Source organism: Vanellus vanellus (assembly GCF_965231255.1).
Source record: "Vanellus vanellus genome assembly, chromosome: 24".
Taxonomy (NCBI): domain Eukaryota; kingdom Metazoa; phylum Chordata; class Aves; order Charadriiformes; family Charadriidae; genus Vanellus; species Vanellus vanellus.
The window spans coordinates 455068-469439 of NC_138929.1; the positions used below are offsets into that span (position 1 = coordinate 455068).

The 14372-nt window shown below is 62.1% G+C and overlaps 2 protein-coding genes across 3 annotated transcripts; both read right to left on the reverse strand.

Annotated features, from left to right (window-relative positions):
- Positions 1-5975: 5975 nt before the first annotated feature.
- On the reverse strand, positions 5976-8995 carry VPS25 (vacuolar protein sorting 25 homolog). Its single transcript, XM_082495092.1, has 6 exons — positions 8917-8995; positions 8538-8683; positions 8377-8430; positions 7889-7977; positions 7233-7308; positions 5976-6669 (listed from the first exon to the last, which is right to left on the reverse strand). Exons 1-6 carry the CDS (start codon positions 8961-8963, stop codon positions 6557-6559), a joined length of 525 nt encoding a protein of 174 aa, XP_082351218.1. The 5' UTR covers positions 8964-8995; the 3' UTR covers positions 5976-6556.
- Positions 8996-9234: 239 nt separating this feature from the next.
- On the reverse strand, positions 9235-13843 carry RAMP2 (receptor activity modifying protein 2). 2 transcript variants are annotated; one of them, XM_082495105.1, is made up of 6 exons: positions 13709-13843; positions 11947-13589; positions 11669-11819; positions 10469-10579; positions 10012-10092; positions 9235-9617 (listed from the first exon to the last, which is right to left on the reverse strand). In XM_082495105.1, the coding sequence occupies exons 3-6, from the start codon at positions 11727-11729 to the stop codon at positions 9442-9444; spliced, it is 429 nt and encodes a 142-aa protein (XP_082351231.1). In that variant the 5' UTR covers positions 11730-11819; positions 11947-13589; positions 13709-13843; the 3' UTR covers positions 9235-9441. The 2 variants fall into 2 exon arrangements, with proteins under 2 accessions (XP_082351231.1, XP_082351230.1); XM_082495104.1 differs by lacking the exon at positions 13709-13843 and having other exon boundaries at positions 9990-10092; positions 11947-13210.
- Positions 13844-14372: the final 529 nt, after the last annotated feature.

Sequence of the window (14372 nt, forward strand, 5' to 3'; positions counted from 1 at the left end):
CTGCGGCAGCAGACACGGGCTGCACCCAGCGGGCAGAGCGCCGCGCACCCTGGCACCGCCCGCGGGGACGGTGGACACCCCGGGGGGACACCCGGTGCTCCCCCCAGAGCCCCGGAGCCGCGCTGCCGTGGCGCTGACCGGGGGGCTCCGAGCCCCCCCTCCCCTCCGGGCAGCCCCTCCCCCCGCCGCTGTCACCGAAGCCCCGGGCGTGGGGACACAGCCTCATTTGAGCCGCAGGAAAGCACCTGGTTTAGACTTTCGTCCGAGCGTCTGACTTGGGGTTCGGAGCAGCGTGTCCAAGAAAAGCCCTATCCCCCTCCCCGTGCTGCGGGATCAGCCCCCGCACGGCCTGTGCCATCCCGGACAGCTGTTCCTCTCCAGGTTCACTGCAGTCCAAAATCCTGAAATTAGGGTCATGGAAATAAATAGGAAGATACAAATGTGTGTGTCAGCCCTGCGCGAGCCAACAGCCGGGACAAGAGCTTGTTGTCTCTCCAGGTTAAACGAGGAGGTTGTTCTACCCGGTGAGGCTGTTTACACAAAACACAAAGCAATTGAGGCCAATGCTAATTTCTTTTCCCTAAGGTCAGATTGTTTCTACTTAACGGTACCGGAAACATTAAGGAGAGGATCCACTTGGGAGCCCACGTGTCCCCAACTGCTGACCTGGTGCACACTGGGTGATGCCGGGTGACTGGTGCTGCTGCATCCACAGCACTGCTGTGGGCCACATCCCGCACAGCCGCAGCCCCACAGACTCCCCTGTCCGCCAGGAGGAGGGAGAAGCATTTAATGAAACGTTGTTCCTACAGAAGCCCTGAACCTGCTGAGTGTCCCAGTGCTGACCCCTTTGTGGGCAGACTCTGCTCCCCCTGCATGACCCCCCTCTTCCAGCCCTGCTCACGGGCTCGCCGCAGGAGCTGTGTGCCATCACCCCAGGAAGGGCTTTGAGCGACATCTCCCTGCGGAGTCACTCACCCACAGCACAGGCCAGTGAGCAGAGAGCAGCCACCGCGTCCTCACCCAGCCCTGTGCTCCCCGGAGTGTGCATGGGGCACAGTCCTGGGGGAACAGCCCCCGCCAGCTGAAAGACGCGTGCTCAGCGCCATCACCACCGCAGGGCTCTGCCTGCTGCCTGCGAGAGAGGCCGGAACACCAGGCGCCCGTGGCTGCCAGAGAGAAAAGGCGAGGGCAGGCGGGCTGAGGGGTGTGGTGCTGGCACTGGCCCTGCTGTGGGAGACACTGGTGTTGTCAGATGTGACACAGTTTGATTCAGCTCTGCCAAACAATGGGCTTTGTTCGGGTGCACCCTGCCCCAGACCTGCCCAGAACCAGACCACTTCGCCCCAGATCCATTGCCAGAAAGGGGTGCACCCCGATCCCCTCACAGCTGCCTCCGATGCTGCATCTCTCAGCCTGTCCTGCTCCTGTTGAACTTTCTCCTTGAGCACCTCACAGCCTGCACAGAACAAGGAGCCCACGCAGGAGCTGGGTGATCCCCATCCCAGCCTGGGGGGGCAGGAGGAGGCAGGCAAGGAGCCATCCTTCTGGCCGCTTCGGCATCTGCCTCTCCTCCGGAACCCACCACAGGACACAAGGCTGCAGCTTTCACTCGTGTAACATGTCAGGTTTAAAATCCACCCTGCTTAAAAAGTAATTGTTGTTATTTTTATCCTGTCCTAGCAGAGGTGGAGATCTCAGTCTTTCCTCAGCCTGATCCACAAGACGGGCAGTGCCGCGTCTCGCTTTGCAGCTGCCAGAGTGGAGCCAGACCTGGCAGCTCGGGGACCTACGGGAGGGTTGATCCCATCACCGGCCAGCTCACGCTGGTGGCTTCCCAAATTAAACGGGACAATAGATCTGTCCTGGGAGGGAGCAGGCGCTGTGTGGGGCAGGAGCTCCCACCGCCCCGGGACAGGCACGTGCTCCAGGGGCATCCAGCCGGGCTGTCCCCAGCATGGGCAGTCCAAAGGGAGAAAACTGGTCCCAGATGCTCACTCCCTCTGCACAGCAGGTGCAGGATGGACCCGGCACGTCTGTGACGGGGACCTGAGGGCGGCTGGCCCCGTAGTGGGCAGCGAGACTGAACCGGCGCAGCTGTGAGCAGCAGGAGGGCTCCCGCCCAGCCGAAACGCTGCCCGAGCCCCTGCAGGATGGCTCTGCAGCTACCGCCTCCCCCCAGGGGTCCCTGCCAGGGGCCCTGCGCTGCCCAGGCACGGGGACACGGCCCAGGCTGGCAGGGAGACGCAGCCTGTCGGCGAGAGACACGGCGCCGGGCAGCGCTCTCGGCCGGGTCGCTGGTAGGCTCCTGTCCCCTTATCAAGTGTTTTCATCATGAAACGAGACACCTCAGAAGATCCCAGAGGAGTGTCCCGGTCCTGGCAAGGCCCCTGCAGATGGGAGAGAAATTAGGGGTGACGTTTGCTCTGACTACTGCCCTCCCACACCTCCCTGGTGAAGGGCATGAGAAGTTCCCCAACGGCCCCCCCCAAATGCCATCCCACACCACGAGCTTGGCAGGGGGGAGGCAGCTCGGCCAGGGGCGCGGGTCCCCTCCTGACCTGGCACGGGACACCAAGCCGGAGCCAGCTTGGCCCAAAATCAGACGGTTCCTGCTCTGCAATCAGCTGCCCATTGCAGCGATGTGACGGTGCCCGCAGCTCCCCAGCCGTTATCAGGGTGACATTTCTGGGCTGCGGGTGCCAGCGCCAGCCCTTCGCTTTGAGGAACCGCTGCAATCAGGCAATGTAACCCATTTCTCACTTGCATTTGGCTGCCAGCAAGAGAACAGGGGACTTTGTAATTGCTCTTCTCAGGATTAGATCATGAATCAAAGCCCTGCTCAGCGCCTTGCTGCAGCAAGCCCTGCCAGGAATTGCCCGTTCTGATCCCGGTGCTCGGGGTGGGATCATGGCAGGGCCAGAAGGGGTCCGAATGCAGGCGTCCCCGCAGATGGGGGCTGTGCAGCTCTGATTGGAAGGCACAGGGTGCCCGTCCTGGGAAGGGTCAGCGTGGAGGAGGACTCCGCAGCGACCCGGGGCTCATTTCATGGTTGGCTTTGGCACCCTGTGCCCGCAGGAGCTCCCAGCCTCCTCCTGCCATGCCTTTCCTTGCCCTAACGCAGACGGTTCAGGAAGGCAGAGATGCCACCCAAACCTCAGCTGTGCCTTTAACCCTGGGCAGATAACTTCTGTAACTCTGGGCTGAGGAAATCCTCAGATGTAACCTGTGTGCAAGTTTATCCCAACATACAAATTTATCAGACTGAAACAACTCTTGCTCCAAACTTGCTGCATTAAATAAAAACCCTCTTGGCGTCGTCCCTTCCCCGACCGGCTGGACCTGAGTGTGCACGGTCTGATAGCACCTTATCTCAGCTCCAGCCCTCCACACTCTGCCTCGCCCCGGCCAGCGAGCCCTAATCGCTGTGGCCAGACGCAGCAACAGCCCCAGAGTGGCCCCAGGCTGTAGGCAGAGGGCTGCGCCAGCCCCCCTGCAGAAAGGCCACCTTCTTCAGAGATCAGCCCCTCTGCGGGGCTGCGGCACCAGGCTTGAAAGCACCTCCGGGTGCCAGAGTCCATGCTGTGCCCATGATGGTACGCCTGGGAGCACAGGGAGGTTTGCGTTTGGGTTCATAAACTCTATAATGCCAACCCCCATGTGAGATGGGCTGGTCCCCGCTGCAGCAACGGGGCGGGCGATGCCGTGCCGCAGGCAGCACAGCAGCGGCAGGGAAGCGGCAGGCATGGGAGCCACCCGGGCGCGTTTCAGCCGTACCCCTTGGGGAACACAGGCCTCCCCTGCCCTTTGCTGTGCCCCGCAGCGCCCACAACTCTCGCCGGGTCTGGAGCACCAGGAAGAGGTGTGACTGCTCCCGTTCAGGGGAAAGTGGTGGCTGGAGGCTGCCATGCTCCCTCCCTCTGAGCAGCCCAGTTACAGCTCCTCCGTCCCTACCCAGCACCCAAGGGCTGCCACGCCAGAGCATCCTCACACAGCATCTCTGGGCTGGCTTTGGTGTCCCAGTTCCACGATCACACCATCAAACACTATGAAGTGCCGAATAAAGATAAGGAAGCTAGTTTCAGAGAGCAATTAAAAGGCTGCCAGCAGGAGCTTACATCACCATGAGCTACAAATTGCCCCATCTCCAGCAGCGGGAACAGCCAGGGAATATCTTCTGCCTCCAGGGCGGCAGCACCCACCAGCAGCACCTCTTCCAGCACCAGGACTGTCCCATAGACCCACGCAGTCACCAGCAGCGCCTGTGAGCACCTCACTGCTTCTGCTGCGACACAGCCATAGTGCCCAGCGCAGGGAGTCAGTCCCACAAGGACCTCACAGGCACGACTGGATGTGACCTTTTTTAACCAGCCAAGAAGGTGCGGAAAAAAGAATTTTACACCATGTCCGTTCTGAAGGGGGGGACGTACTCTTCCTGCTCCTCTCACTAAGTGAACAACTAAGTAGGAAGCTGAAAAAGAGCAGTGAATCACTGCCAGGAGCGCCTTGGAAAGAAAAAGGCTGGTTTTCAGCTTATCTAATGTCACATCAGCCATTTCCTAAGAAGGGAGCAAATTTAATTAAGAACACAGACTCACTCAAGGACAGCCAGGTTACATACAGCACATGCAACTGGGAACACAATGCTGAGAGGTCAGCATCACATCTACAGAGAGCAAGAAATACAAACATCCTGGGCCTGGCCGCTAAAGGCTCATTATTCGGGATCAAACGCAGATGCCATCCCCTGTCCCCAAACACCTCACAGCTCGGGTGAGGACTCAGCCCAGGCTGTCAGAACAGGCACCCGAGGGCAGGGCACGAGAAACCATCCTGGGCACAGCCCAGGCTGCTGCGGCATTGGTGGGAGCGGGGCAGGCATGCTCACCGCAGGCTGCGCCATCCCGTTCGCTCACTTAAGTCATCTCAGTGTTCATAGGGATGATGGGTCTCCAGAAAGGATCAGAGACCACATTAGCCCAGCATGTCAGCGACCCGGCACTAGCGCCACTGCTCTGCACCAGCAGAGGAGTGCTGGCACACAGGAATTCCTCCGTAGCACTGCTGTCACCAGCACAGAAAGGAACGCTGGCCACCAGCCTCCAGCCGCAGCTCCAGAATGATATGCCCAGATCAAGCCATCACAGCCCACTGAGTTCAGGTCAACAGGCTCCTGCTACAAAAAAGAAACATTTAAATTTCACAGCCCCACAAACTCAGCCTAGACTCCAGCATCTTGTCTACACTGAAAATTACCTACTGTTGACAAGGGGTGTCTGCATTGCTGCCGCTGAACCAGTGCCGAGTCCTCCTCCGAGGGCAGGGCAGGCAGGACACGCTGTTCAGCACCGGCTGAACACATACAGCTAAAGCGTGCTGGGGAGCAGGTGCTGTCTGCTCTGCACACCCCACGAACGACCACACTGGGTGTGATCAAAGATGGCTCCAGCGCAGCATCCCCCCTCTGCCTGCGACAAGCACTGAACGCTTGGGCAAAGAACGGGAAAGGCAAGTGTGGTCCTTCCCCAGCACAGCTGCCCAGCTTCCCCTGGTCCTCGGTTAAGGATTTACTGGGTCTTTGGCTGTACCCGGGTCGTGGTTTCTGACGAGCTGGGTGCTTCCTTATCAGCACTAAAACTTAGTCATACCATCTACCAGCCACTGTTGTACAGAGCTTACCCCACCACCTTGGCAACAAACCCATTAGCTTTCAGAGGACTGCACATGGAAAATGAAATTAAATGTTGCCCTGAAGACAGACAGTAAGGGCCCACGTGGTCCATAGCTCTGGCATGTGGAAAAAAGCACTTGTGCTGCCTGCTTCCTTCTCGGGTGGGGTGGCGCGGCAGGACCACCCTCTCTCCAGCAGGCTGCTGCGTTCAGCCGGTGCAGTAAGGGAACGCGGCTGAAGGGCAAGAATCCGGTATGCTGCTCTGTTTTGTTTCTGATGGAAAAATAGATGAAAACACCGAGGCTGCTCTATAAATAATTCTTATTTTAATTACTTCAAACCAGTTCCTTGGCATTCATCCCCACCCCGCTGCACAGCCTGCTTTGCAGCAAGCACACATCAACCTGCCATCGGGGTCTTGTACGGTGCAGCAGCGACAGCGAGCTCCTGGTGCGTGCCTTCACCCTGCCTGGCAATGTGGCGGGGACTGCAGAGCCCAAGCACGCGGCTGGCAGAAGGGAAGAAGTGCCCTTCAAGGCCAAGCTCGAGCAGCCAGCTGAAGAGATCACTCCGTGGCTTTCACAGGAACAGGGATCGGCAATAGAAGCAGTCCCGTTATTTCACTTCTGGGTGGTCCCTCCCAGAACTGCCTAGAGCAGCTTTAGCCTCTCAAACACAATCAACAGGGAGAAAAGACAGACAGAGGATCTCTGAATATTTCTAAGAAGTCATGTCTTTGGAAGGCTTCACAGATTCTCCTTGCCCCAAGAAATCCCGAGTATGCAGCTGTTTGCAGTCATGGCTTGAAACCAGGCCAGGAGAGCGAACCTTCACAGCGAGAACCGCTTCAGCAGCCAGAGAAGAGTGGAGGGGAGGGGGCTCCTATCAGAAGAACTTAACACCTCGGCCATCGTCCAGCGTGATGATTTCAGCCTTGTGCTCTTGCTGCAAGGCTTGCAGGGCACGCAGCAGCATGGTCTCATCTAAGCCATGGAACTCTAGGGAAGGACAGAGATCGCCATCAACAGGAAAGAAAAAAACAATCACATCAGGAAACAGAGAGGCTTACAAGGTCCTGGGACTGGTGGCAGTGAAGCAGAGGGACCTGAAGAGCACCTTTCAGACTCCAGCACCATAACACTACAGCAAATCCAGAGTCACGGCTACACCAACAGACTCATCACTACATTGCTGCATCAGGAACAAAGCCTGAAGGTCAACCAACAGAAGGGAATGAGTCACAGCAGTCTCAAAGGCAGTGCAGAAGCTCAGTGTAAAACCAAAACACCCCACACCTCACTCCAGATAAGAGCTGGGCACCAGGGAGGCTTGCGGGGTGGGGGAAGGTTTGAAATACAAACAGTGATAACAAAGGGAGATGTTCATGCAAAGAGGTAAAAAAGCCTCCAGAGCAGCATTTTCCAGTGGTGATCGGTGTGAGCTTGCATAAACAATTTAAAAATATTTAACCTACTAAACTATGATCTGACAATCAACTGACTACGCGCTCAAATCAAGCGTGCTTTGAAAACCTCCTCCGGATCATAACACATGACATTACCTTCGTTCTCTGTATCATCTCCGCTGGTTAGTTCATACAGCGTGAACACAGAGTTGGTCAAGCCATTCTTCGACACCTGGAAACATAAAAGCAATACAGCAAATCTCATCTGTGTGATTTAACAACCTCAGCATGATCTCTCATATGTCCCAGTGCAAGAGAAATGGAACGTGGACAGCACTCGCTAAGCAAAAATACCCTGGAAAACCCTCTGGGGCACTGCAGAATCAAGAAATGACACCAAAGGAAACTCAGACAGTTCCTTTCCCTGCCCCTCTGCTCTTTCTGCCAGTGTGTTTCTCAATAAGGACTCGTGCCAAATAAAGGCAACGCAGTAACACTGCTTTGTCCTCACTACGGAACAGCAAACTGCAGCAGGAGAGAACAACTGTGTTCGTTGCTCAAACTGCACCTTAGAGGAAGTAAAAAGCTGTAACATCTCTACACTTCTCTACAACAGAGAGAAATGGAAGAAGAAACACAAAAGCAGTCAGGAAGCCAGAGAAAAATATTACAGTGGGGTTTTGGCTTTGATTTTTTTGTTGGTTTTTTTTTTGTGTGTTTTTTGTTTTTTTCACAAATTGCAACCAATACCCCCTGTCCTCCCCAGACACAAAAGCCTGGTCTGTGGGACAAGACGGCTTCTACGTTCTCACCCACTGATAGATGAGCTTTCCCCATTCTTCTGGTCTCTTCCACATGATCAGAAAACTGGTTTTGTTCTTATCTAACCACTCCAGGTTCCCTAAAATCAACAGGGAAAAGGTATTTAATCAGATCACAAGTCTACAGTAATGATCAAACACGCCGATTTCACGACGCGTGCTGGATGTTATAGCCACAAGGAGCTGCAGGTCCCTGTCTCTCCCCGCCACTGCTCGCACCAACTTCCTAAACACCTCTACGTGTTCAGAAATTAATTTCTCTTTGAGCCCCCTCTGCCCCAGCAGCTCCCCCCGCCCCACGGGGCCGTGGCAGGGGTGGCGGCGGGGCAGAGGGACGGCCCACACCCACCGACCGGTCCGCACAGCCCCGAGTGCGGCTCCCGGGACGGACCCTGCCCAGCGGCTCCCGCTCTTCCCGCCCCGCTAGCTATGGGTCGGGCGCCGGCCGCGAGCGGGATGGACGGACAGACGGCACCCACCGTTCTTGCGGAGCTCCTCCAGTACCACCTGGATGGACTCCAGCGGCAGCTTCCCTGGGCGGGGGTTAAGGAGGAGCTGACCGACCGGGGGAGGGAGGGGACGGGGGTCAGGCGGGGACGCGGGGAGGGGAGACACACCGGGGCCGGGCCCCAAAGGATACGCTGGAGGCGGCGGTTGGCGAAGAGCGGGCTGTCCTGCGCCTCCCGCACAGTCATGGCGGGCAGCCGGTGCCGTTGGCTGTAGGCCAGTGCCAGCGCGCACCAGGCCGAGAGCTGCTTCTGCCGCGTCTCGCCGTTGGGCTGCAGCCTGCGGGGCTCCGCTCAGCCGCCGGCACTGGCACCGCGGCTAGGCGGCTCCCGCGGCGGGGGAAGGGGGGTGGGGGAGGGACGGACCCGGCACACCGGGCCCGGCCTCACCCCGGCCCCGCCTCACCCCGGCCCCGCTCCCGCGGGTCCCACACCCCCCGCCCCGGCCCCGCTCCTCCCGCCCCGCTCCCGCTCCCGCTCCCGCTCCCGCTCCCGGCCCCCTCCCACGCTCACGTGAAGAACGGCGGGAAGCTGTACTGCCAAGGCCACACGAAACTCATCGCCGCCACCGGAACCGCCGCTGCTGCCGTCTTCCGCCCCGCTTCCGGCCCGCCCTCCCGCGAGGCCCCACCCCTACGCAGCCCCGCCCTCTCACGCAACCACTCCCCCCGCCGCCGGTAGCCCCACCCCGCTCTCACGCAGCCCCGCCCCGCCGCCACTAAACCCCGCCCATCCTTTCCCCGCCCATATCGTAGCCCCGCCCACCGCGGAGGCCCCGCCCTGCCCGGTTCGCCGCCGTGCGCGGAGCAGCAGAAGGATGAGCATCACGCGTCGGGGGAAGAAGCGTTTAATCGCCAGCCACGGGGCTGGCGGTTGAGCCGGGAAGAGGGGGCAGGACCCACAGGGCCACCGCTGCCCCATGGTCTGCTCGCTGCAGGCAGACCCCAGTCCGGCAGCATTAGGGCTGGGCTTTGCCATCCTTGCTGCGCCAGATGACCAAAGTGACCAGGAAAGGGATGAGGCAGATGGGGGCGATGATCATGGCCAGCAGCACATCCTCGGGAGGGTCAAAGTAGACCTGGTGCTCCAGGGTGCAGTTGTGGAAGTAACGATGGTGGCTCTGGAAAATGTACTGCTCTGCCAGTGCGTTGGGGTAGCCATAGCGTAGGTGGTCCGCCCAGCCCTCCAGGCAGGCCTGCAGCAAGCTGTAGGGCCTGGAGGAAGAGAGCCGTGGGGTGCTAGGAGGGGCCGGGACCACAGACACCCACTAGGCAGCCCCCCCGCAGCACAGCAGCACCCCTCCAGACTGCCCAGGGCTTGCCCTGCACTCCTGCGCCAGCCAGCCCCATGCAGGCAGGAGCTGCTGGAGGTGGCCCTGCATCCCTTGGGAGCTGGTAGCCTCTTGGCACAACCCGGGGGGGGTCTGCCCACTTTCTGCTGCCTCCCACTTGTGTGTCCCTGGGGATGGAGGGACCACAGGCAATGCCCCCACCAAAGGGTCCCCACATGTGGCATCCCCATAGCCAGTCACAGCCCCTGCACCCCACTCCAGCACTGCCCGGGAGGGTTTTCTGGCCACCCCATACCTGCTGATGACTTTCCACTCACACAGCTCCGATGCCGTCACGTTCCTCATCAGGTCAACAAAGAACTCCCAGCACTTCTGCGTAATGTTGGTGTACGTCTCCTCTGCAGGGGACAGGCGCTGAGCGCGGGCAGTGCACCCCTGCCAGTGCCCATCCCTGCCCACAGCTGCCGGTGGGTGACACCCAGCACCCGGACCTGTGCCCAGGCCACCAGGGAGGACACAGGCACCATAGGGAGCCGGACCCCGCCATAGGCCCAGGGAGATGCCCGGGAGCACAGCAAGAGGGCAGGCTGCTACCGGCTGCCCTCGCTATGACCAGTGCTGTGGAGGGCACCGCGGCACAGCCCATCTATTTTGGGGGTGGATAGAGAATGCACACCCAGGGGAAAGGTCACCCTGCGGTGCAGAGACGGCCCTGGCCCAGGGCAACGTCGGCCCCACAGCAGTGCCCAGCCCTTGCTGAATCCCAGCACTCACCCACAAGCTGGGCTGTCCAGTTGAACACGGCCACAGGTGGGCTCGTTCTGGCATCCTGGCCTAAGCCCTCTGCCTCGGCACTCGTGTGGCAGAGCCCGGTCCCCAGGAGTGCTGCGGAGGGGAGGGGACAGGGTCAGCGGGGGACAGGCAGTGGTGGGGCCCCGTACATGGGAGCTGCCCCGGCAGAGACTGGGGGCTGCTGGAGGGAAATGCTTTTGGGAATCCCTTGGGGGCTGCTGGAGCTGGGGGTGAGGGTGTGGGGCAACCACGCTGCCAGGAGCCCCGCATGCACTGGGGCCAGGGTCTCCAGCCCCTTGTACAGGGACTGTGGGGAGGGGGCCAGCTGGGCTGCGGGCAGCTGCCCAAGGTCTCGGAGGGGCTGTCAAGGGGCTGTGGGCCCTGCATCACAGCACTGGGGTGAGCTGTGCCCCCACCCATGGGCAGCCAGCGCAGGGGCCGCCCCATCAGTGCGGGTGGCTGCTTTGCAGCCGGACAGGGCTGGGGCAGGAAGAGGAAGCACTGGCCGCAGCGCAGCACTGCCGGAGAACCCCTCCGCCCGCCATCTGCCCCACAGCCAGCACAGCCCGCCATGGCCGTGGGGCATGTGCCGCCTCCATCCTGCCAGCCGCTTGCCTGCTGCCTGGCCCACTGGAGCCCCACAGCCCGAGGGCATATTCCACCCTTGGCTGAGGGCCCACAGCGTGGGGCAGCAATGACGGCTGTGCGGTGAACCACCCTGGTGGACCCTGCCTGGGCTGCTCCTGCGGAGCTGTGGCACAGCCAGGCACTGGCCACAGGGTGCTGCTGGGCTGGCACGGTGGCTGTGCAAAGGGCAGCCCGCCCTGTCCCTGTCCCTGTCCCTGATGACCCCCGTCAGCCCCTCTCTGTTCCAGCTCGCGGCTTTGCAGGGCTCCCCAGCCATCCCCGGGGGTCATTTGTGAAAGGCTCAGGGATGAGCATGGTGGGGGATGCCCCGCAGTGCCCGTTGCTCACCCACCACTGGCCCCTGGCCACGCAGGCGATGGCCGCCCTCGGTGCTGTCAGGCTGGCCCCATGCTGGGGCGGGTGGTGGGCTGGGCTGAGCGGGGACCCCGGCCCCGGGCCCCACACGCAGGAGGGCGGCCGCGTGCAGGATGGTGCGAGGCACCGGAGCCGCCTGCCGCCAGCAGCCGCGGCCCCGGGGCCGCCCCGCGCACTTACCCCAGAGCAGCAGGAGCCCTTGGGAGAGCCGGCCGGAGCCCGTCTGCGCGCGCGGTGCCATCCTGCCAAAGCCTGCCGGCTAACGACCGGGACAAGTATTTCAATGGAAATAACAGGAAGCAACTCCTTTCCTCTGACAGGGGCAGTTTGACTACAGGAGACGTGTGAAAAATGAGATTGCTCAGCGCTGCTTTAAAGCAGCTCTCCCGGCGGGACCCCACCGCCGTGCAGCGCTGTGCCGGCCCCCGCGGGCATCGCCCGGGCAGCCCGCGCCTCACCCGCGGCCCAGAGGCTCCGCTCCCCGCACAGCACGTCCAGTTTTACGAAGCCGCTATTTGTTTACTTGTGTATTTCTCTTTAATCCTGTCTGGGCTGGGTTGTGAAATCCCTCGTCTCCTGCGTGGAGGGCAGGCAGCCCGGCAGCGGGGGGAGTGGACGGGGAAGCGTAATGTCCCCGGACAGGCGCTGCTGCCCGGGCGCGGGGGCGGTGGGGGGACCCACGGCCCCGACACCGCGGGGCCTGGCTCAGTGGGCACCTGCCCCAGGGCCGGCACCGCTGGGGCAGTGCCACAGCCGGGGAGGGAAGGGCAGTGGCGCGACCTGCGAGGCCGGGACAGGCAGGGCGGTGGGGAGACGGCAGAGACTTGGCCGAGGTTGCTGCTCCTCGGCCCCGACGCCTTCCTCCTGCGTCGCCCAACCCGGCACTCGCCCGGCATGGCCAGGGCCCCTCGCTCCTGGCACAGCTTCAGCCGGCAGGGCCCGTGTCCCCCCGCAGGGCAGCCTTGCCGAGGACGGCCCCAGCACTGTGGCGTTCCCACCCAAGGACTGGGCTGAGGCCGGGTGAGCTCATTTCACCTCTGGCCCAGGGCAGAGCGCAAGCCCAAAGCTTCCCCTTTAACAGCGTGCCTGTGGAATGCGCAGAGCGTGAGTGGGACCGTGATGAAGCACAGCTCGGCTCGGTGGGACCCTCCCTGCTGCGCAAGGACGATCTTGCCGGGCTTCGCGCTCCTCAGCCAATGTCCCGGCAGAGCCGCCCGATGCTCCCCTGGCTGCGGCAGCTGCTGCTCCAGGGCACCTGGAGGCCTTTCACGGGCCAGTGGCCGCATCTGGAAGCCATCAGGCCCCATCGCTCTGGGGGCTGTGGGGTTGGAGCCCCCCGGTCCTGTGCTTTGTCGGAACCGCTGGAGCCTGTGGCCGTGCGGCAGGAGCCTCTGCCAGGGAGACACCCAGTGATCTCAGCGTGGCCTCCCGGGCAGCCGGCGGGGACGGGACGGGACAGGATGGGCTGGGCCGGGACAGTGGCTGCCAGCCAAGGCCTGGGGCTCCCCCCTCCCCAGCCTGGCACCCCCAGTGCTCCTTGCCCGCCCCGGCCCTGGGATGCTGAGGGGAGGGCTTGGCCCATGCAGGGATGGGACTCAGCGCCTGGGACCCTTCTCCCCTCTGGGGGCTGATGCAGGGATCTGGAGCCCCAAACCCATCCTCCCCCTGTGCCACAGGACCCGCTCCATCCCCCAAGGACACCCAGACCCCCGTCCCTGCTCTGCCCTGTTCCCCTCACCCTCGGCCCACTCGTCCCACTCGTTAGTTCCCAGGGCTGGGGGCGAAGGGGGCTGTTGCCAGCCCCTTGCGGGCACAGGGACAGGCAGGGGCTGGGCAGATGCCCGCCGGTGTTTGAGCCCCTTTCCCTGCTCTGTTGAGAGTGAGGGCGGCTGCGAGGGGCACGAGGCAGCTGAGCCCCACGGCTGCAGCCACGGCCACCCCCGAGGGCAGCCCGCCTGGCCCGGGGGATCCGGCTGCCGTGCAGTTGGTGAAGTATTCGGCGTGGACCTGCAGGAAGAAGGCGTCGAGGACGGCGCTGGGCCAGGGGCAGGCGAGCAGCTGGGCCAGCAGCTGGGTGCAGCCAGAGAGCTCGCTGTAGGTGCTGCGGAGGGGGCAGTGTCAGACCGCCCTGCTGGGATGGGCACACGTCCGCAGCAGCAGCACCGCAAAGGCCCCGCTCCGAGTGGGCACATGGCACTGCCGGGGCTGACGCTGACCCACCTGCTGATCTGGTCCCAGCGGCAGTGGCTGCTCTCGGGGGTGGCCATGAGGGCGGCGTGGAAGGGCGCCCAGCAGTAGAGGGAGATCCAGTCCTGGTAGGTGTCCTGGCAGCGGGCTGGCCCCCCCAGCACCTCCGGTGGTCCTGCAGAGCACCAGACAGACCCCGGGACGCTGCTGTGCCCCAAACTCTCCCCCCAAGACCAGTTTCAGGAGGGCTGTTTGGGGACACCCCTGGGGAACGCTCCCAAACAGGTGCCCCATTTGCCATGTGGGAGTCCAAGATGTGGCCCTGGGGGTCCCATGCTGGGGCTGCCCGGGCTGCCTGTGGCCGCAGGGGCCTCATGGGACCCCAAGCTTGGACCTGGGCTCTTGTCAGCCCCCACACAGACCGCACGGGGCCCACCGAGGTGGGTGGGTGGTGAGGACAGCCAGGACTGCAGGAGGGCAGCTCTACTCACCGTCCTCATCCAGGTACAGGTAGTGACCTGGAAGGACAGTCAGCACTGGCAGGAGCTGTGGGATGGTGTGAGGGCCAAGACTCTGCCCCTGGCTGTGGCAGCCAGGGGCAGAGCTGCGCTGGGACAGTGTCACCAAGGTCTTACCTTCGTCCTCAAGGTCCCCGTACTCTGTGTCCCCGCGCCCTGCAGCAAGGAGACACGGGGTG